Genomic DNA, 23969 nt, shown 5'->3' with positions numbered 1-23969 from the left:
CCACTGAATGAGTCAGCTCTAACCTTGAAGAATGTATCATAGGAGTGCTCAATACAACTAGAGACGGAAAAAACTCATCTTCAATTTAAAAAAAAAAAAAAACAAAAACAACAACAACAAAAAACCGACACCAATAACAAAGACCCAAGGCTGATGGCCTGAGTTAGATCCCTGGAACCTTCTGGGCAGAAGGAGAAAATGGTCCCTTGGCAGTTGGCCTCTCCTCCACACAAGCACTGTGGCATGTGCCACCACACGTGCGTACTCACACGCAAATACATAAATGCTTTACTTTTAAAAACTCAACAGCCGGGCAGTGGTGGCGCACGCCTTTAATCCCAGCACTCGGGAGGCAGAGGCAGGTGGATCTCTGTGAGTTCAAGACCAGCCTGGTCTACAAGAGCTAGTTCCAGGACAGGCTCCAAAACCACAGAAAAACCCTGTCTCGGGAAGAAAAAAAAAATTCAACATATTTCCCAGTGACCAGGAACAATATTGTGTCAGGGTGCCCTGAAATGGTCTTCGTGACCCGGGTAATTTATACAACGACACATTCTACCTAGAAATTCTCTGGTATTAAGAACACTCAGTTGTCATCACCCTATCGGGTTGGGGTATATTTGGCAAACCTTCTCGACTGGTAAGCACCAAGAGCCGGCAGCATCACCGGGACCCAAACAGACACGGAACGTACTCAAGTTCACACCACGTTGGGAACGGGAATGGGATTTCCTCCCACCCTATAACTGTACCACGTACTCTCAGATACTGGGAATTCAGGGGACTTAAAAGAGCAATGGCGCTTCAGTTGCTCCACACAGAAATAATCCACCCAGCGTCTGGAGTGTAATCTTGGCATCTTTCTATGGAGTGGCATGAGACCGACCACACACATAAGCATGCACACACATACTCCAACGCCAAAGCCGCCACCTTGTCCTCTGGCTCGTAGATGATGAGTTCTCAGCATCTGTCCCCACTACGTCACTGTTCCTCCGTGACATGTGAATATCACAATCCATCCTATCACTGAGCATGGAAGCTGTTTCCAGTGTGTAACTTGTATAAACAACGTAACAAAATAGTCCGGGCAAATCGCAGGGATGTTCTAGGGTGTATATTGTGGGGGAGCAGCCCCTCAGCATCTGTAGGCAACCACCCCCCTCCCCGGTCTCCCTTCTGATACATGCCACTAACTTCTTCCCGCCAAGTTGGTGATCCCTGTGGGAAAGACCGGGCTCCCAGCCGGAGCACCCACACACTGGTGCGGTGAGGCCAGACTATGGCTGAAGCTGGTTTCTATATACATGCTATTTTTTTTTTTCCTTCATCCCCTCATGGTTTAAATTCCTAGGGGGAGAAATGCCTGACTAAGGGACAGGGCACATTTTTGAGGCTTCTGATGAGTAATACAAAATTGCCCTCCTGGAAAGTTACAACAACTCAAACATCCGCCAGGAGCATCACGAAACGACAATTTCCACAGCCTGCAAAGTTTGCTAGATTTGATTTCAAATAGCCAAGTTCTGCCAGGGCCATAAGGTTCTAAACAGCAAAATCGCTGATAAGATACATTTAGAAGAAAGGTAAACAATTCAAGGCACAGCTGCTCAACCTCGAAAGTACCTATGTTTTCAAACAGTGGAGATAAAATGTGGAGGGTACCAGACACCAGCAGACTGACAGGGTGACCGCAGGAACATCCAGTGCACAGCCAGGAAGGGGCATGGTGCAGTGACACATGCCGATCTGGACACTGTTAGGGTTGGGAGTTGGAGCTGTAAAACACTCTATTGTTTTTTAAAATACTCTATATAATAGAGTAAAAAAAATTTTAAATGATAAATTACATATTCTTTCATATTGTATAAATGCTCTCACAGCTAATGTACCAATCTGACAGGCTCAACATTCTTTTATATATTTATTTACCAAATACGGGGTGCCTGCAGTGGACACTACGCCAGTGCTGAGGACACACGGAAATTGACAGTGGTGAACCCCTCAGGGTGATGCTACTTTAGAATCCTAGGGTTGAGTGAGAGTTAGCACAAGCAGGTTGAGATGACAGCTGCCAGTGACTGTTCCCAGGCAAACCGTGGCACCTTTAGGGCTCAGTTTCTTTACCTACCAAACGCCAGACACCATCTGAGGGCCCTCTGCTCCTCTCAAGGTGCACTAGGTTGTTTGAACCCTGAATTTATATTTTCCCAAGAGCGTGCATTTTCCTCTCTATCTAGATCTTACATAGGTTCTGCCCTAAAACCATCTGTTAAAACTGCAGTAAAACTGGGTGACCCAGGTACCCTAATGTAAACACGGAGTAAAGTTCCCGTCAGACGGTTTTGCTCTCAACTTTGTTTCTTTGGAGAAGCTTCTTGACTGTTCTCACCTTATTCACAGCTATGCTACAAACACAAAGGCATAAAGAATGGCAAAGCGGTGGGTCTCCAGGCCTGCTGTGTGGAAACAGCTGGCATCTTGTCATCTGCCTCAGTGTTTACGGTGGCACTCCGGTTGGCCACAGGGGTTAAAGCATGTAGCTCCTGGCAATAGATTCTCATCTCCTTCCTACCCCCACTGGAGCTCAACCAACCCACATAATTCTGTCGACAAAATGATTGCAACTCAACTGCCCCGTTAGCGTTTTCTAATATTAGACGTGGGAAACACTACATCTGTCACCACTTGTCATTTTCCACCAGATGTTCCTGCTACCACCCTTTCAACTGTCCTCCGACCTAGGGACTCCTTGCCGAAGTCTGCTCTGGGGAGCAGACACAGCACCAAGCCACACATACCTTCAGGAAGTAACACCGCCTCCTAGTGGCTCCTAGAGGTACTACCACTTAGCAAGATCAGTCTCAACTCTAGCTGGGTGTGCTGATTCCAACTGGTTCAGCCCTATAAAACCAAAAGAATGAATAATAGCCAAGACTTTCCCCACGATTCAAAAGTATACTGGGAAACGAAACAAAACAATCCACCAGATAGTTTCCCCTCACCTTCCAACGCTAAGTCGCAGGCTTTTGAGCACCAACTTGAGTTTCCTTTGGCTGCAGCCAGAAGGAGCATATGTGGCCATGCGTGGCGTCACTTGAGACAATGTAAGACAACTGGAATTCCTGTCCTTCTGCAACCCGTGGAGGACTGCAAGGCAACTGCTTGAAAGTGCTTTGAATTTCTTGGCCTCTACGCTCTCCATCTCTCTACCCCCAGCATCGGCTATTTGCCTGCACTGCAAGCGCGGAAATGAGCAGAGCTGCTCGGCTCAAGACGGAGGCATTTCAGAGTCCATTCTTTTCTTACTGTCTGCACAGCTTGAACCCCAGCAAGTAGGGAAATACAGTTATCTTACGTGGAAGCAAGCTGCTATCATCAGGAATCAGTCAGTCCGGGGAGGGGGCATTTAAAAAGAAAAATCAAACTCCCCTTCTGCAAGGGTGAGAGAACTCCTAATGCCGAACAGGAGCCCAACAGTCAATCTGCAGAGAGACCCGACTCTTATTACACGGCTACGGCCATTGCTTGGCATCAAACCCACTTCCCAAGCTTTCAATTAATATAAAGGAACATATATTTAGAATGACAAACAGATTAGGAGTTGGGAAGAGGAAATACCACAAGTTCCTGCTATTTCCCAAAATAGAGCAGGCACACACACATTCCTCCGGTGAGAATAAAGTACCTGAGTGAAACACACACTTCTGAACAGCTCATTAGCCATCCGCACGCCCGGAGAACCTAAACAGCCACACAGGAACAGGCGCCAGAAACTCTTACCCCCCGTGCAAATGGCATCTCACTGGGGTCAACAGTGAAAATTCGGGCTCAATCTCTCTCGGAAATCACTACGGTTTACTAAAAAGGGCCTTGTTTTGTTTTGTTTTTAGCATTTCCGACTCGGATTTCGTGGCAGAAGAATGAGAAGCAACTGGCTTAAGGCAACAGTTTGAGAGTGTGTGAACTGTAACAGACGTGGTAGGTCAAGGGTCAGAACCAAGGTGGAGAGCTCAGATAAAGACTCCTTCCTGACTAAGAATTCTGACCAGTGCTGGATGGTGGTGGCGCATGCCTTTGATCCCAGCACCTGAGAGGCAGAGGCAAGTAGATCTCTATGAGTTCAAGGCCAGCCTTGAACCTCGAACACAGAGAAACCCTGTCTCTTTTCCTTCTTCATATTACACATGTGTATCAAGTTATACATATGTGTGTGTATATAATACAAATTATGGTAACATTTATATACTTATATCAACTATAATAATAATAATAATAATAATAATAATAATAATGAATATAATCTTGACCAAAAACCAGGCAAGATTATTTTTTAATATCTTTATCTACCTGTTCAGTTATTCAACAAATAAAGCCCAGAGTAGGTGGTGTCTCAGCTGCACGTGCAACAGGAATCAGCAAGACCTAGCCCTGAACTCCTAACGCCACCAGCCCATGGAGGACTCTCCCACACAGCTCTAAACAGAGGCAGCACACCAAGCTCAGCACATCCTGGAAAACTCCCCTCCTCCCTGACCCCCAGAACAGCACCATGGTGGCCCTAGGTCGCCTAGGTGCCCCCTGCCTGAGCTACACCTCCCCATTCACCAAAATCCCGGCTGCCTCTCCTGAGAATTCAGTGCTCAGCTCCAACCTTCCTACTCCAATGAGGATCCTCTGGCCCCCGCCCCTCAGGCTGCATCCTCACCCAGCTCAGCCATGCTAGTCCATCAGTCCTTGCCACTACCTGGCATCGTCTTCACTGGTCCCCGATTTTAACTCATCTCCACAATCCAGATGGAAACTCATGATAGCCAGGTGTTTAACCTGCACACAACTGAATCTCAGTACCCTGAAAACTGCCCGGAATATTAACAGAAGGTATATGAACACCCGTTTAAGAAGAACAAATATGGACAGTAGTAACACTTTTGTATTGGCACCACAATGTTAGCTCCCAAATAACAAAGGAAAAAAAGCCACACCCTAAATACTAACAGAGCCAATTGGGTTTCAATTACATTTTGAAAGGATCCTCACAGCTTCTGGAAGAAAAAAAAAAAAAAAAAACAAAACAAAACAACAACAACAACAAAAATCTACAGCCTCCACCTATGATCACATCAGGCTACTCAATGCGGCAGGCTCCAGCGCCAGCATTAGCACCACCTAAGCTCGACAGTTCATTCTGCTTCAAAAAAAATCCCTCAAGAGATGCCAAGGACAAATATTTTCAAAAGCATCCTTCCCCTAAGAGTTGGCAGTAATCCTTTCCCAGCCTATAAAGGTGTGAAAGCAGTTTATTCACACTGACGTAGAAGACGGCGTGATCTACCACAGAAAGCACAGGTTTTAACTTAGTGGCGAGCAAACTTTCTGAAACATAAAACCATTCTGTCGATTTAATAAAAGGCATGAGCATTCAATGCATATTCTAAATCATTTAAACTCTTAAGATTGAAGAAGAAAAAAAAAAAAAAACAGGGTCTCATTATATAGCCCTGACTTGGAACTCTGTGGCCTAGGCTAGCCTAGAACTCGCAGAGGTCCATCTGCCCCTGCCTGCTGAATGCTGGGATTAAAGGTACCACACCTGCCTTGGTACATTATTCTTATAATTACACATTTGTTCCTTTCTGTTGTTGAAACAAGGCCCACACTGTCATTAAGGGAATGACTTTAGGTCCTACCCATCAAAGCTCTCTTTTCACAGCGAAGATGCCACAAATCCCTGTGGGTCACTCTGGAGTCATAAAAGCAAAGGATATGCACTGGGCAGAGCAAGCATCCACTTCCTGCAAAGGGAAGAAGCAACTCACTGCTGTCTTTGGGCCCTGGGAATAACTAAAATCCACTTAAAAGCCTAAAAAAAAAAGTATTTTACAATAATTTCACAGCAAGGTATCAGAAAGAATGTATATACCTATCACGAAAGAGAAACTGAAGTGAGTTACGGTTTGTCCTTAATGGAGTTCTCAGCTGCTGAGAGAGTGAGGCGGCTTTTCTTCCGGGACTGATGGCAAGGGTCAGGATGTTGGACTCCGCAGGGGGAGGCTAAGAAGCTGGCACAGAACAGGGCATACAATGTATCCCAGTCAGTCAGAAGACAAAGGAGCAAAATGTTTGCAGAGCACTGGGCTATATTCCGAGAGGAAAGGCAAGCGTCTGGAAGCCTGGTTCTTACTGATGCTGTGGGGGCGTGGCGGGGTAGAGGTGCGCTTTTTATTCTGAACTTTCTGTAACTATTGAGTCTTCTCAATATGAAGAGACATCCCCCAATGAATATGACATCTTCTATACTACTACTAACAATGCCCCCAAGAATGAGTCTTCAGAACCAAAAGTTTCTTTTAAAAAACTCAGCAAAGTTTCACTTGGTTTAATAGCACAGTGCCCAGTTCTCATTTCCCAGAAGAGAATCCAAGGATCCACTTAATTAGCGCCGAGAGCCTTGTGAGCTCACCTAGTACAAAGCAAATACACCTCCGTTCAACTCTGGCAGAGCCAGCAGCTGCCCAGGCCTCCTTGAAAATATGCCTCCTACTTAAACTGAGCTTAAAGCTCTCCAGAGAAGCCTCCAAAGGGACACAGTTTCCACCTGGATGTAAGACAGAAAGGAACAAAGAGAACAATGTAGTGTTTTTAAAAGCATGGGCTATGCTGAGTCGGCTTTCCTTGGAAAGGCTTAAACTAGAAGCTTCTGCTTCTAGTGCAGTATGACTTCAGGTCCGCATCAAAATAATCGTGTAAGGAGAGGGGAGAGCATCAGTTGCAAAAAACAAATGCTTTAGTTTTTCATGGTGGGGGAAGGTTGCTTGAAATATAATGTGGGCACCACTTTTGCTGGGGGGGGGGGAGGGATTGTTTTTTGATACAGGGTTTCTCTGTGTAACAATCCTGGCTGTCCTGGACCTCTCTTTGTAGACAGGCTGGTCTCAAACTCACTGAGATCCACCTGCCTCTGCCTCCCAAGTGCTGGGGTTAAAGATTGCACCACTGCCACCACCGCGCGACCTGGGCAGCACTTTTGAACCTTTGACTAAATAGTCATATCAACCTGACTCTAAGCAATTTTGCTGAATTAAATATGCAACTGAAGACGAATTGAATGACAAACTTTAAACTGAAAGCTTTGCTGGGAAAAAAAAAACACCGTATTTAAGGAAACACAAAGTAAATGCAAAGAATGTATTTCTATGTAAATGTCAGTCAATAAAGGCACACATGTCCTGTCAATATCTCACTGCTTTAAGCACACATACAAAAATGGACACAAAGATAAGCCAAGTGTAAATGAAAGACTTGTGGCAGCTGAAGACGGAGCCGGAATCACACTACTCAGGCTCTCATGTAAGTTCACAACACATTCTGTGCAGTTTTCTACGCGTCTGAATTCACGATCTGTGCTTTTAGGGAACACATCAGGAATGCCACCAATCACGAAGCCTAACGTCGCTCGCCTACACTTTAACTAGGGGTTTAGGAAGTTTAGCGCCTTCGGACACAAGCACCTAGAAATACAGACAGGTCAGTCAAATGCACCATAAAAACAAGACGAGGAACTACTTTGCGGAGGCACAGAGGCAAGAAATCATCTGGCAGGTCCCAGTTCCAGATGGGGAATTAAAGGTCCTTCCCGTCCCCCACCAGGTCACCTCTGGCCTTGGAACTCACCGCCCTTCGCGCCGCACAAGTTCGGCGCGGTGCAGTCCGCGCCCACGCGGGCAGCACGGTTGACCCTCGGCTGGCACGGACGGCGCGAGCCCGATCAGGGCTGCCCCAGAGCCGGGGACGCGCCCCCCCCCCCGCACGCGCTCCAGGCTGCCGCGCCGCGCCCCCGCACTCACCCGCCGCTCCCGCGCCGCTATCTTGCCATCCCAGCCGGCCGCCGCCCCGGGGCAGCACGGACCCTGCAACCCGGGACTGCAATCGCGAAGGAGCCGGCCGAAGACAGCCACCTTTCCGGCCTCCCTGTCCCCTCGCAGGCCGGCTCCAGAGGCCACCGACGACGGGCCGCCGCTGCCCTCCCAGAACCCCGAGAGCCACCGCAGCGCCAGGCGACGATAACGGCCGCGGCCACAGCCGAGACGCTCCGGCGCGGACTGCGCGCCCGGGGGCGGCGCCAGCGAAAAGCTTGGCGGGGGGCGCAGCACCCAGGCCCCGCCCAGGCCCCGCCCCGCGCGCCCGTACCCCCCCTCCCCTCGCCGGCCCTGCCGCGCGCACCGGGCGCAGGCCCGAGAGGGCGCGCGTGAGTCGGAGCCGCTCGGTCGCGCGCGGGCCCAGCGCCCAGGGTGGTGCCTCTGCTGAGACTCGGGTCGCGCCGCAAGCCTTGCAAGGTCACCGAGCCACGGGTGAGAGCGCTGCGGCCCTGCCGGTGCAAAGCCTCTGGAAAGGCCCGTGGAAACCAGGCGGCCCTGCGGGAACCAGCGCAGCTCCCGTACGGCTGTCACTGCGCTTTGCAAACCTTGCATGGAGGAGGAAACCGGGGTCGCCCCGAAAATGTACATGGACACCAGCCTCTGTCTTAGGCACGTCTGTTGGTTAGATTTCTTTTTATAATTTTGTGTATTACCTAAACTGCCCGAGGGCCAAGGCGCTGCCGTTCAGGTCCTCTTCCTTCTTGGTGCGGGATCTCTCAGCTCCTGAGGGCCCGCGGGGGCATTCTGAGAACATCCTGGAGCCATCTAGTCTTGCCTCCGAGGCGTGGTGGGCTTATTTGTGCAGAGAAGAAACGGATCCCTTAATGGGGTGAGATTTTTCCTCCGTGCATTGTTCCTATTTCCGCAGTTTCACTTGGCCTCGGTGTTCCTCCAGAGTAAAGCACTAAATGAAATTAGTTGGAGAGGGTTTTGTAGCGCAGAATCGTGGTTTGAAGATGTTTACGCTCTGTGCCGGATGCGTTTGATGGTGTTCTCTTTAGCACAATTAATTTTTGCAAAGTTCCGAAATGTGCCGGACAGGAGCCACTGGCACGCTGTCACAAGGCTCTGCAGACACACCTTTCAAGGGGAGTTTGTTTTCCTCCGTGACTTATCTGATGCACCAAGGCCAAGGACTTTGTGAGAGACCTTTGCCTGAAATTCTAGACTCTAGAATCTAGAGCAATTTGCAAATTGGCAGGATGAAGTTTATTTTCTAAAGTAAATATTCCCTGTTTATAATTTAACTCTCAAATGGGCAAGAAAACCCCTGAAAAATACACTGCGTGGAAAATAAATTCCTTAAACAATACTGTCTTCCAGAAGACGATCACTAAGAGTGTCCTAGTGGCCACCTCCATTAAATTGTGTAATTCGAACACGAACTGCCTCCTGCTGTCCATATGCCTATTTCTAGTCTGTACTACCCCCCCACCCCCCACATTTAAGTTGTACCACAGTTGCTTTTCTTTATCCTTATTCTTTCCCACGGCTTGAGAAACTTAGTACTCACATTGGCAAATCCTGTCTTTTCTATTAGACACAGCGCACAGAACTTCTAGGGCCCAGCAAAGGTATTTTCATTTGTTTTGAAGTCAGAAGAGAAAATAGATTTAAGGGTTTTAATATAGAATTGATGTATATTCTCTCTTTGTATTTAAGGCACACAAAATACAAGCATCTAAATCTGGAATAACTAAAGAGACTCAAAGATAGCCAGAGCCCATGAAATTTATGGCAAATCCTTTGTTGCCCAGGACTGCGGAATCCTTTTCCACGGAAAAAAAAAAATTAAAATCCAGACAACATGACAGACTTATGCTCTTTACCTTACATAAAATGCTGACCCCGTGGCCTCGCTTTCTCTGCATGTATTCGCTATTTAACCCTCACAACACACCTGTGAACTGGGTTCTGTTCCCACTTGTAAGGGCGGATGCAGTTTTTCCCGGGGCCTGAAATGTGTGCAGTTTGGGTGGTCCTCTTAAGGGAGAAAAACCAAACAAATCAGCACATCCAACCTGCTCCAGCAACCCTTAGCACCCGGTGGCCATCCAGCTGGAAGGAGACCTCTGTTCAGCCCATAGTGGTTAAACTATCTTACTCTTAACAAATTGTACAAAAATTTAAAAAAAAAAATTAAAAAACCCACATGATCACATAAACACATTGCCAAAGTTTTCTTGTGTAGGTGTGAATAAGAGCTACCCAGAAGCTCGTGCACCACAGAAAAACCTGCCTTGTGTGCCCATTTCACGGGTAAGAACTTGGGAATTTGTCACAGCTTGGCAGGAATACCATAGTACCTGCATTGTACCGAGGAATGGTTGGGAGAGCTGCAGTGTGCACACTTCTCCGTGAGAGATCACAGGTTTTATGTTTACACAAAGTAGTAGATAGTATTTGCTGTAAAGCAACTGCTTTAGAAATGCGTTAGCAATTTTAGATATGACCAATCCATTACTCATTTGGGGGCATTTGATAAGATTCTGCAATCAGCAATGGTCGGAGTAAATTCTTTTCTATGTGTTGCACAAAAATGTGAATTAGCCAGTATGGGTTCTTAAAGGAATCACAACTCAATCGTGAGTGCCATACATAGGCACCATTTTTACAGACCTTTCCAGGAGCCAGTTGGTTTATAAATACCACTCCGTATAATATCTACCATTTGCACTTTCGTGAGATGCTATATGTTTGCTATTTAAATTGTATGCTACAAAGGGCCTGATGCATCTTCATAAACGTCTGTCAAGTAAATAGTGAAACAGAGATACATCACATAATTAGAAGTAAAAGCGCAGGTTATATGGCAAACTGAGATTGGATAGAAATGAGGTAGTGAGATACTGAAGTGTAAAGACTCGCTGAAATCCCTCTTATTTAATGACTTTGTTTGAGACTCCTACTCTTCTGCCCATTCCTCTTCCTCCCTTTCCCCTCCCCGCTCCCCACTCCTCCTCTCTTCTCTATAGGAATTTCCTTAAAAGCATTGCATCCCCCTAATGACCATCCTGGGTCTGGAAGGCTTTGTTCTTTGCAAAATTGAGCAGCAAAATTGAGACGCTGGGGGGTTTTGTTATTGAATCACAGCGTCTTGGCCTTTCAGAAGGCGTCTCTTGATGAATGACCTAATGTGGATAGTGTTTGTCAATCCGCAAGATAAAGGATGCTGTATTCCTGGAAGAAATGTTGGAACCAGATAAGAATCTACAAATTAAGCACAGTTCTTCACTGGTGAATGAGCAAAATGGGTGAAACCATTCCCCATTGTAAGCCTGACTGATAAATGTGGATTTAAATTGGTTTATTTTAGAGCACAGTTTTGGACAAGATTCAAAACTTTAATTAGATCCCAGTAAGAAGACATATGAGAGTAATCAGCTCATTCGCTCCAGATTTGATATTCTGTCCCCAAAGTGGTTTGGAATGCTATTTAAGGGACATGAAAAAAAAAAGTGATAAACACCATGTAAGAGAGGCTTTTCCCAGAACCCTGTTTCTAATATATTCCCTTTCAGATAAAGGGATCCAGGGGTGTCACATAACACACTGTGGTAGGTCATCACCTCTCTAGCATGGCCCTAATGGCATCGCATTTTGTTGTCCTTTTACTGTTTAGACTGTGCTTTCTTCCAGAAAGGACTTAAAGTGGCTTACATAGGAAAAAAAATTAAGAAGTGTAATAATAATAATAAGCACCTGGTTCAGGCAAATAATAGCATATGAGCATGAAACTAAACCCCAAGTTTCCCCATAACCGTGAAGTAGGGGAAGTGGGAATTTTCATAATTCTCATATCATAACTCTCCTTGTTGAGTGGAAGAAATCATAATGTCATTTAAGAGAAAGTTATTCCTGGGCCAAATCTGTAAGGAACCCTGTCAAAGGGGTTCTGTATACATAATACATAAAAGTCTAAGTTAAGAGGTACTCTGTAGCATGAATAATAAAAACCTAGAGACAGATATTGGAGTCCAACCCCAAAACCAGAAAAGCAAAGCAGACAAGCCACTAGAGAAGTCTTACCTCTACCAAGGCTGGGCAATCTCAGACTAAGCAGACTAAGTCTCTCCTTTCATTTTATATTCCCTCTCATGCTGGGATTAAAGGTGTATGACTCCCTAGTACCAGGATTAAAAATGTAAACAAATGCACCTGGATTTGTTTTTGCGTTGAATCTTGTGTAGCCCAGGGTGGCCTTGAACTCAGAGACCCACCTGCCTCTGTCTCCCAAATCCTGGGACTAAAGGTTTTTGCCACCACTGCCTGACCTCTAGTGGCTTCTCTTTGTCCTTCTGATTTTTAGGCAAGTTTTATTCACTAAAACACAAATAAAATATCACTATAGTACTCAATCCAGCATTTTGAGCCAATATTTTATACAAGCAGAACAAATGCGTGCACACGCGCCTGAAGGCGAGCGCACACACACAGACTCGCCCACACACACTTCTGGTGAAAGGCTTAGAACTGGTCTCCTACAGTTTTGTTTTGTTCTCACACTGAAACCAGACCGAAGATATGAATCAAATCTCAGTTTGTCCGATTTCCTTTTCTAAAATGAGAGTAACTAAAAGCAACAATGTCAGAGCGTTGTGAAAAAAAAATCAAGTGACTTAATTTCTGTAAAACTGTACATGGCTGTGTCAGTTTTGCTACAGTTTCCTTGGCCAGGTATCATCCTCTACCCCCCATGCATGGCTCCCACTGTGCACCGCCTCAAACTCCTTCTATAAAAACTACACGGCATCTGTGCCTCGCACAGGCAGTGATGTAGGCTGTGAATGCCACTGTTATTTTCATCTGAGATGTATCCACAAAGGTGATAGAATGCTCCGTTGTCCAGAGAGGGCAAAGTTTGAGGAGTTGTGAGGACCGAGTGTGGCTGAAATATCTACAGTACGTTCTCCCCCACTTCCTTGTGCTGCTACCCAGCACTGGGAGGCACCTAGAGACCAGTCTCTATCTAGTGTCCTACGGCTCAGCTGGGGAAAGTTGACTGCCTCGGGCTATTAAAGCCACCTTCCTGAGCCTAGGATTGAGATTCATGGGGGCGGGGGGGGGGGGGGGGNGGGGGGGGGGGGGGTCGTGACAGACTGAAAAAGCCACTGAAAGAATGACAGGGATAACTTGGGAAATAAACCCTGCCTGTCTGTCCCCATCCACTCTTCCTTCCCTCAGGGTTCCAGTGAGCCCTGGTCTGATTGGAGTCTTTGTTCGACATACCCCCCACCCCAGTTCTCTCACTTAGCAACCTCGATTTCGGGGTTGCCTCTACACTCACCCCGACAGCTGTCTCCTCTTTCTCCTCCTCTGCCTTCCTATTTCTGCTCTCTCCACACCTGACTCCTTCTTGGCCAATACCTTCCCCCCCTTTCCCAGTTCTCCCCACCTCATATTCTTTATCTGTTACCCTGAGTCATTTCAGGGCAAAGCCCAGAATGAAAATGGATGCTATCTTACTCCTAACATCAATCATACACTCAGAATCCTGTGCTAATATTCTCAGTCAAGCTAATGGATCCCACAAAAGAGCAATTTGCTCCATTCTCGGTGGTGATATTAAGTCCATTATTTAATTTATTCCTACGGCTACTGCACTCAGAGCCTTGCCAGAGGCGTCTCTCTTACAGACAGAGTAAGAAGCCAGGAGATTAAAGGATTGAGCGGAGGGCCAGCGAGAGGTAGTAGGGTAGGTATAAAACCTGACCCAAATTCCCTAAATCCCCGACGATAGTATTCTAACTAATACACTTAATTCACAGACTTCACTATTCTGTGTAAAACCAGACACAGCCGTGAGAGGGTGAGCTTTTGTCTGCAGTGTCTGACCGTGGAGACTTTTCAGTGGTGCCATGTGTGCCAGCAGGCATGACTCAAGGTCACTGCGACACTGGGTAGGTGGAAAATAGGCATGAGTTAAATAATTAATTTAAACAACAGGAATGCCCCTCAGGATTTCCTCAGGTACCTAATGGAGTACACCGCCTGGTCCCCTATCGGAAAACAAAAGTGGCCATCACTATGACAGCTCCGGTAAACAGGGACATTTGTGTTGTTGGTTTCCCCACTGGACCGTAAGGTAACTGAGGTCACTGTTCTCAAGGGACAAGGCTGCAGCTTAGAGTCTCTTTTCTCTCACATGCCCATGATACTTTGTTTAGTCGCTAAATCTTATGCTCAAAGTGTGGGCCAAGCTTGACTGTGCGCAGAACTCCGTTCGGATCCACCAGTCTAGCCTTCCTGGCTTTAACTGAGGAGAGAAACACTGCAGCAGGGCTGACCTCAGGGTGAGAGGTCACTGTTCCCTCATTAACCTGGCATTCTCTTTCTGTGACAGATTTGTCAGAGGCACCATGCTCTTCCCTCCCATGAACAGTCAGTCACGAGCTCCCAGAAATAGACGGACAGAGATTTATACACAACAATCAAATTCTAGGACCATTATTATCCACAGTAATTTAGAGGACGTTGGCTAACAGCGGGTCTCAGGCCCTAAGTCGCTGGATAATAATAACGAGCATTTAATAACAATAACGAACATTTATGGGGCACTTGTGGCCTGTTAGGTACCAATTCATCCCACCCTCTAGCCCTGGAGTGAATTGTAGAAAAAGTTATCACCTCTTTTGTTCTTGTTTGTTTGTTTGTTTGTTTGTTTTAGGCTTAGTGAAGCAGGATATTGTGGCTTCTTCCTATTTTTATTTCGTCACAAAGTCACAAAGGTGAAGATACTCAGTAACTTGCCTGAAGCCACACAACCACTCAAACCACTGTATTTGTCCCCAAAACTCCCCCTCCTAATGCCCATTTTCTTCTCTTTGTGCAATCCCAGGACCCAAGCCCAGAGATCCAGAGCCTACATTCAGGCTGGGTCTTCTGGGGCATCCCACTCCAGCTGATCAATTAGCAAACTTCCTCACAGACGTGCCCAGACTGTGTCTCTAAGGTGGTTCTAGATTCTGTGTAGTTGACAATACCAGTGGTCCACAACCCACCTTGGCCTTTCTTGGTAATGCTTTCCCTTGTGCATCCCTGCCTCAGGTATGGGTGTGTACATGTGATTACATGTTTGTGCGGTACATGCATGTTTTATGAGAGACAGAGGTCAACCCTAGGTGTCGTTCTGTCTACCTTACTTTTTGAAGCCAGGTCTCTCACTGTGATCTGGAGCCTGTCAATTAGGCTATACTGGCTGCCCGTTGAGCCCCAGGGATCCTTCTGCCTCTGTCTCCTCAGTGATGAGATTACATGTACACACCACCATGCTTTTTTTTTTCTTCACAATTTGGAGTTTTTTGTTATTGTGGCTGTTGCTACATGAATACTGGCAATCTGACTGAGGTAGATGAGGTCCCCTCTTGTACATGGCAAGAACTTTACAGACTGGGCTCTCTCCCCACTCTGGTTCAAATAGTCTTAAACATCAACATAGGTAGCCGCTATTTCTTTGAGTTCAGCATTGTTTCTCTGTAGGACCTCCCGGCTTCCCCACATCCATGATTAGGACTCCTGAGAGAGTGTTCCTCCCTTCTTCAACTTGAAAGTGTCTTTATACTTTGCCCTCAAAATCTGCTAAAGCTGGGAACATCTCTTTAATGGCTCATCGCCTTTAGTGAACTAGTTTGTTCTTCCTTTATGGTGTTTTAATATTGTTATTCAAGTAAGAAGAAACATGAAGGATCAATCCCCAAAATTAACCTAGCATCAATCCCCCCGACTAAGCTAACACAGTAGTATATCTATCTATGTCTATCTATCTCTATCTCTATCTCTATCTCTATCTCTATATCTATATCTATATCTATATCTATATATCTATCTATTAATAACTTGCCCTTCCTCATTTTCTATTGGTGTATCCTGGTTCACTCCTTATCAAAGGCAATGGGAAGTTACACAAAGTTTTACAAAAAGTAGCTTTAATCAAAGATCAGGTAACACTGAGAAAACAAACAAAAAACAATTCATAAGCTCTTCCTGTAAGCGGCTTGAGATGACCTTTGAAGATGGTTTGCTACCATCTTAACCCAGAAAACCGTACAAAATCATGCAAATCAAGAGGCTCAAACCTTCGGGTTCACGTTAAGAACACCCATGAAACTTCCCAGGCCATCAGGGATATGCATATTCGAAAATCCACCAAGTATCTGAAAGATGTCAATTTAAAGAAACAATGTGTGTCATTCCGTCAGTACAACGGTGGAGTCGGTAGGTGTGCCCAGGCCAAACAGTGCGGCGGGACAGAGGGTCGTGACCAAAAAAGAGTGCTGAAATTTTGCTGCACATGCTAAAGATGCACAGAGTGATGCTGAACTGAAGCGTTTAGATGTAGACTCTCTAGTCATTGAGCACATCCGGTGAACAAAGCACCCAAGATGCACTGACAAACTTACAGAGCTCACAGCCAGATGAACCCATACCTGAGCTCCCCCTGCCACATCGAGATGATCCTCACTGAAAAAAAACCAGATTGTTCCAAAGCCATAAGAAGAGGGTACACAGAAGAAAAAGATATCCCAGAAGAAATTGAAGAAACAAAAACTTATGGCACAGGAATAAATTCAGCAAAAGATAAATGCAGACAAAGTAAAGGCCTTCTGGTTGTCTCTATAAGCATGGTCTCAGATTGCCTGAGAATCGACTCTGGCAGGGGTGTGTTTAACATGATGGAAGGGTTTATTACAGCAAACAAACAGAGAAACAGACTGTTGGACAACAACTAAGCCATAGGAAAATGACTCTAGTTTTATTGAATTAGCGTTTACTGGACAGCTGCCGTGTAGAAGACTATAGGTACAACCTCTTGGGTATATGATAAATCTGCCTTTAGGGGTAAGGAAATCTATACAATTGATCCTAATTAAGCTATAATATTATGTTTAGAATGATTAAGTGAGTGGTTAGGAAGGATGATACCCAAATGTTAAGCTATAGAAGTATGTAATTAAAAAAAAATTTAAGTTGTGTGTGTTACTGCCCATCTTAGACATGTTTAAAATCTTACTGATTTGGGAGGGAGAGACCTATCACTAAGTGGTTTTCCATCATGTACATGGAGATACGCTATTTTCAGTGCCCTTGACTGGCCTCTGAGGACTGCCCAAACAGGCATGCATATTTTTTTTTAAAAACCATATTTTTTGAAGACTGGAGAGAAGGGTCAGCAGTTATACTGTTCCTGCCGAGGACCCAGATGACCTCTGACTTAAACTCCAGGGCCTCTGACACCCCCTCTTATTGCCTCCTTGGGTAGCCATACAATATAGACACATGCAAGACTAAAAATCTGAAGTTTTATAAACTGGCATTATAGGGAGGTTAAGGTGTCTAGTTTTGACCTTCCAAGTAGCCAGGCTTAAATCTGTTAGGAATACAAACTTCCAAGCCATGCATCTGCTTAGAAACTTGAAAGGGAGTGACTGGCTGTCTTTCAGTGCTGCACCCCGAAGCTACTTTCTGTCTACATTTGCCCTTTTTAGAACTTTAAAAAATCCAGTTAGTATGGTGCCCTTTGCTACTGTCTTTGAAAGCATCTTTTCAGGATTTTTTTTAACTGCAACAATAGTGCTTCCTGTAAGTGGGAAAGGCAGTGAAACAATTCATGAACTGCAAAGCCTGAATTTAGAGTGGACCTTCAATTATAACATAACCTGAGATTATATAATAATAACGTGCATAATGGCACATGGAAAGGAACTCCCCAAAATCCATTCTCTCCTTTTTCAAGTAACTGATGCTGATTGCTCTTTAAAGAGCCATTCCTTTCCTAGCGAGTCTTAGTCCCTGAAACTCTGGGATGTCTGCCCTCATTCCTTGGCTCCACAGTGACCATGACCAGTGATAGGTTAGTGTGTGATGACAAGCTAGCCAAAGAAAAGTATCCTTGATCTGCAGCACTGACCAATCCATAGCGTAACTACTCTCATCACAGCTCATGCCAAGGCACCAAATCACTGGGCAAACTGCAAAGACCATTTACTACCTGAGGATGAACAATAGTGCTTGTTGAGCAAAAACAATAGTGCTCAAAGCAAGAGGCACTAGGTTTGTGGGTGAAGGAATTCCAGCATTTCCTGGCAAACCACCTGTCACGGGGTTCTTTTGGAAAGAGCCTAACTGGTAATTTCATCAGCTCAGAGCAGAGACGAGCAGAGAAGTGGAGAGCTAAGCTGCGGGGTCGTCACTGGACAGGATCCAGCCTGAGCCTCCAGGCTGCAGTTATATGAGAAGGTGAATCCCTTCCAATCCTTCCCTCTCTCCCTTAGCCTAACCCTACCCCTAACCCTACCCCTAACCCTTAGCCTTTGGTTTGTTTGTCTTGTTTTTGATAAGTCATTACATTTCTTTTTATTGAACCTGTCTATATTGGGCTTGTTTTATTGAAAGAATATGACTTTTTTTTTTATTCAAAGAGCTTTTCAGGAGAACAAGCATCAATGGCAGCTAGAGTACATTATGGCCCACAATTCTCACACCCTAAGGACCATCCCCCTCTCTGTCTCTACCAAGCAACCTGAACTGGCAACTGTCTCTAACCCAAGCTCGACCTGCTGTAAAGACTGTAGACTCAACAGGTTCCAAGTCAAAGACACATTCTCTACTGAAAACACACTCCTCCTGTGCCCGCTCTTCACCAGCTCGTGAACTCCATGTGTCCTGAAAGAAGGAAGGGTGCCCTGGGTCGTGCACTCATCACCTTGTTTGTACATCACCAGTTCCAGAGAGAAACTGACTACACATGGACACAAGACATATAAACACAAAAATTAGCAATAGATCATTATCAATTTGAAATAAACCTTTTTGGAATAGTAAGTACACTTAAGGGATAATGGCAGGGCTTGCTGTTTCAAATGGGACGTTTTGGAGCAGAGAGGGCTAAATGATATGAGAACAGACACATGGGAGTGTCTGGAGCATAAACAAGCATGTGGTGGGCATTTTCTAGACCTGTCAGAAGAGGCTAGCTGGAGCCTAGGAGACATCAGGGGTTAAGGGACATCTGGGTACCAGATTAGGTAAAAACATTGTTAGCATGAGAATAATTTTTCTTTTCTTTGTATTCCAGGAGTGTTTGAAAGATGAATCCCTCTGGTCCATCTATAAAGAATGGACTATAAGGGTATGTAAAAGAAACCATTTGAGTTTCTGTCACAGTTGTCTGAGGGAGAGTTCATGCTGGTTATAATGAGCATATTTTTAGGTCCCTTGGAACAGCATCATAATGACCTCACCCCACCCTTCTCTTGCTGCACCCCAGTCTAGATGTCTGTCTACCTGTGGGTTTTGTTCCTGTGGTATATATTATAACTCTTCACAGGCAAGTGGAATTTCCTAGGACATAGTTTCTGAGACAGAAGCTTGGGTAGAGGGTTCCTAGAGAATGTTCCCAGTGGAGACTGTCCTGGAGAAGGGAATGGGGCAGGACGGGGCTGAAAAAGTTCATCAGCAATATGCAGAGTCTTGAGTTTTACAGCTGAGATGACCCTTAGAGCTGTCCTGGGTCGTGATGAAAGGCAGAGTCCTTCATGTCCCAAACAGTGATCAATCATCCAGCAAAACCCTCAGAGGAAGAAGGCATGGCCTTGGGTGAGGGGAGTTGACAGCTGAGGGATCTTTGTTGGCAGCCTTCCCAGTGACTTGAATAGTAAGACCATTATTCTTGAAGGGGAAGTCTTGGCATCCATATCATGGCATCTACCACACTGCCACTTTTTCGATTTGTCACTGAAGCTATCCTGGTTTAATTTCTCATTTCTCTCACTTAGCCTGCAGCCTGAGATTCTATTATCAGAGTCACACCCTGTGATCAAAACCAAGTGATTCTTTATTGCCCACAGAATAGCAGCAAAGTTTATGCTGTATAATAGCGTAGCACTCAGAACCTTCTAGTAACCACACACCATCCACCTAATGCCTGTTTTACAATCTGGACAGGCAAGCTCATTAGCACACCCTAAATTCCAGTGTCCAACCTGAGATTCTTTCCTCCTATTTTATTTAGCAAAATCCAAGTCTTTTAAGTCTAGCTCAAACACTGCCTTCCTCTTTTGACTGAGCCTCTATTGGATTCCTTATTGCATTTTACCCAGTATGGCTTGTTAGCTGAGTAAGAGCAGCAACATGTCCATGCTATTTAATCTCCCTTAGTCCCTAATTTTACAGCACAAAGCAGCCTCTCAGTACAGCAGCTTGTCCTGGACCACAGCATTTTATTTCAGGGTCTACAAGATACCCTGAGGAGCAATGGGAAGGAAGAATTCTAGACACAAACAATTTAGATTCAAGTTTGGCTTCATCATTTAATGGGTCTAGAACTCTAAGCAAATTAAACATGTCTCATCCTCCCACCTCGAAAACAATGGTAATATAAAGTCGAGGTTGAATGAATTAGTCTAAGTAAAATAGTAAGAGCAATGGTTGCCCTTCATGAACATATGGACAAACACTGGAGCAGGGCTGTACCTAGAGAGCACTAAAGGTAGAACCCTCAGTTATATAAAGGGCTCGCCTGTGTCACCAACAGCTGTAGTCACCCACGGTCTTACCCCAAGTGCTGTTGTTGCTGAGATTCATGACCTCAGTGAAGGGCCCTTTCACAGCTGCTCTGTGGGGAAATGTGCTCACAGGGTTCTTGTTTTCTCTCAGGAACATTCCTTAATGAGCGAAGATATTCTTGCAAAACACTCTGGAATTCTGTGCTTTCCTGGGGCCCTTTCAATCTGGACAGAGACCTGGTTTTATAATGAAGATTATGCAGTTTTCCAATGTGGAAATTTTTTGAAAAGCACAAAGCATCATATTTATAAGCGAATAGACCCACAGACCCTTGCAAACTGAAAACAACCCTAGAGATTTCTTAGTCCAGGGGACAAGAAAACAAGGAGATTAAGTGACTTGCCTAATTCAGACTAACTTGTCCAAGTTCTTGAAGGACAAAATTACTCAATAACATTATCCATTTCAGCCAAAAGATGCTATTTTCTTCAGTATGTATAATTCGGACCAAAATAGATCTAACTTGTTAAATCTTGTCAGAACAAAAAAAGGAATTTTGTTTATGCCTAAGACTTATTGTTTCATTTAAAATCCATCCTGATTTGGCATAACGTCTTCTTTTCACATGAGGATAAATAATTACCACAATTAGTTATCCAGTTATACCTTTAGTAATTTACCCAAAAGAAATGTGAGCAGATTGTCTTTTATGCACCACACAGTAAGCAAGGAAATGGAAACTTTTTGAATGAATGAACCCCAGCGCTTTTGGAGCGGAGCACATCTGTAGCCTCTCTGTGTCTACTGGGCTGTTCAAGTTCAAGGGACTTTAGAACATGGGTTCAGGCTAGGACGTGATCTTCAAAAGATAAGCATTAACTATTATTAGTCACAGAATCAGTGATCAGGTTCCGAGCCTGCTTCCCATCTCTGTAGCCAGTTACCATGACACAGAAAGCGTTCTCAAGAAACAAATAAATACGGGTTGGAGAGATGGCTCAGAGGTTAAGAGCACTGACTGTTCTTTCAAAGGTCCTGAGTTCAATTCCCAGCAACCACATGGTGGCTTACAACCATCTGTAATGGGGTCTGGTGCCCTCTTCTGGCCTGCAGGCATACACACAGACAGAATATTGTGTACATAATAAATAAATAAATATTTTAAAAGAGAAACAAATAAATAGTTAGTGCTAGTCTCCTTCTCTCCTTTGCCCTTGGGGTTGAGTTATACACAGTCCAGGGTCAAATACGAAGCACCACAATTTTGTAGCACAGTGTTGTGTTATGATGTAATTCTAATGAATATGTGGAGATGTCACAATGGTGTATTAATTTGTGTTTGTGGGGGATGTCATGATCGAACATGGAAAGTTTAGGGGGTGACGCAATGTTAGGAGTTCTTCTAACGTACTTTCCCTGAAACCTTAAATGCTTGCAGGGCTTTGCCCATGATTTCTTCAGACCAAGTTCAATTCTGTGTCTGTAGTCTATCATAAACAAAGCACTGTTTTGTTTGCTAACGCATTATTTTATTGCTAGAGGTTAAGTCTCCCTATCTTTTATATTACTAAAGGGAATAAATTATTCAGGCCATCTATGTATGACTCTTATCTGTCCTTGATAACATCTATTAAAGTACCCCTCAACATCACTTTCCCAAGCAGATCTGAAGGGAGCTCAGATCCTTCCCTTCTGCGTTAGGAAACAATTCAGTGCATTTGCCTGCCACCGAGACCTGCACATTTTAGCTCCTGCTTCCTCCTCATCTCCGCTCCCACCATTCCTCTGTAGTCTAGCCCTTGCTCCACAGCTGGGTTTGCAGTTTGCAACCTTAGCCTTATTAGTTCACTGGAAGAAAATGGAACCCTAGAGACTGGAGTCATGCAGATCAACCCACGAGAGATTAATGTGCAATACACAACTGATTTATTCATTCAAACTAACCAGATGTTTGTGTTGCTTGTCTGTGACCTCTTTTTGGAAAGGCGGTCATTCAGAACTTGTGAGTTAGAATCTGTGCCCAAGCTTGCTAACTGGGTTATCCCAGGCCAGGAGACCTGTAGACTTTCTAGTGTCTATTCCACATCAGAAAATTGGGGCTAATGATAAACTTTACCCCCGCCTGGGTCATTGTGATGACCGTTAAATGAGAGAATATGATTCTTGAATATTACTTAGACCAGAACCCAGCACACAGTAACCGAGCAGCCCCTATTAACTATTGTTTCTAGAATGGAAATCTTCCAAAAGAAGCATAAAGGGAATTAGTGTCAGATATTTTATTTTTCAAGATGTACTAATCTTGTAAGTTTACACTAATAGCTTCATCCATTCAATAGTTACTCACTGAAGTAAGTTTGAACATTACCAGAGTTCCTGGGTAATCCCACATCCTATCGTGTGGATATGCAAATGAATACATGGACGGACGTGGAGATGCAAAATCTCAAATCCACCTGTATTTTCACGCTTATCCAATTTTCTCATCACTCACTCCAGTCTCCAGTTCTTCCTCTGTCTTCAACTTAAAATACTTCAAAAGTAATCAAGACAAAGTACATTGCTTCAACGCTCCGCCCACCCCTGCTGTCTAGTCTCCCCCTACATGCAGTTTTAACCATATGTCTTCCTCACTGCTATGGGATTAGAGGTTCATGCCACCACACATGGCTATTACAGCTCTCTTTCCTCACGCATACTAACCTCTTCATCTTCCACAGGATTCCACTCAGCCTGTTTCAGTTCCTAGAATCTCTCCCACCGCCCCACTCCTGGTCCTGATTCCAATCTACTGGACTCAGAAGTTCCTCCCAGAACCCCAGGCCTTTATCGTATTTACAATCAAGTGATCCAATGTTACTGTGTTTTTCTTTGGTCAAATCATGCTGAACAAGCAAGAGGACATGGGCCTTTCTCTTTAGTTTACCCCAGGGCCCTACACTTAGGCAATTATTCAATCTATACTCGAATGGGTAGATTTAACCTACTTAACAGTTTGTGCTGTCTGTAATGTGAGGTGCCAACTGTGAATTGGCAGGTGGCGCACCCCGGTGCACAGTCACATGTGGCAGAGTGAGATTCAAACTCTTGTCTTCTTCTTATACCACTATGTTCTAGGCCTTATACCACCACCATCCCAACAGGCATAGATGTTTCTACAACTGGCACATCTACCCCTTGCATTCTCCTTAGCGTGAACAACTACATCCATCTCTACCCTCAGTCACAGACCTTTCTACCTGGAGCTCTTGATTTTTCTTTCATTCTTTAACCTATTCTAACCTTCATTTTATCATATCTATACACATTATTTTATTGTTAGTTTTAATAATTTATTTTTCATCTTATCAAGACATTCCTTCTCTTTCTGTCTTAGATATATATGTCCAATAAAAATGTAGAACTTCATCTCTTGGTATCTGATAGGAAATTCTTCCCAGATCTCCTATAGAGCCCTAAGTCCTTTATAAAAAATGGCTTAGAACTAGAGTGTACTCTGTGTGTGTGTGTGTGTGTGTGTGTGTGTATCCTTCTCGGCACTTTATA

At 44.7% G+C, this 23969-nt stretch overlaps 1 protein-coding gene across 5 annotated transcripts in view; it reads right to left on the bottom strand.

Annotated features, from left to right (window-relative positions):
* The window catches only part of Lifr (LIF receptor subunit alpha), a 115162-nt gene that overhangs the window by 60564 nt on the left and 30629 nt on the right, over nucleotides 1-23969 (bottom strand). The window contains exon 1 of one of the 5 annotated variants that reach the window (XM_050138931.1): nucleotides 8573-9057. The exons of 2 other annotated variants lie outside the window; for them this stretch is intronic. In XM_050138931.1, coding sequence (XP_049994888.1) covers nucleotides 8573-8673 — 101 coding nt within the window. In that variant the 5' untranslated portion in view covers nucleotides 8674-9057. Of the gene's footprint in view, nucleotides 1-7674; nucleotides 7695-7847; nucleotides 8120-8572; nucleotides 9058-23969 lie in introns of those variants that run through there. 2 more of the 5 variants (XM_050138932.1, XM_050138935.1) reach the window with 2 other exon arrangements.

Source organism: Alexandromys fortis, unplaced genomic scaffold (assembly GCF_014885135.2).
Source record: "Alexandromys fortis isolate MF-2015 unplaced genomic scaffold, M_Fortis_MF-2015_v1.1 scaffold_37, whole genome shotgun sequence".
Classification (NCBI taxonomy): domain Eukaryota; kingdom Metazoa; phylum Chordata; class Mammalia; order Rodentia; family Cricetidae; genus Alexandromys; species Alexandromys fortis.
Note: the sequence above shows the minus strand (reverse complement) of the source record. Positions and strands in the feature narration are given on the sequence as shown.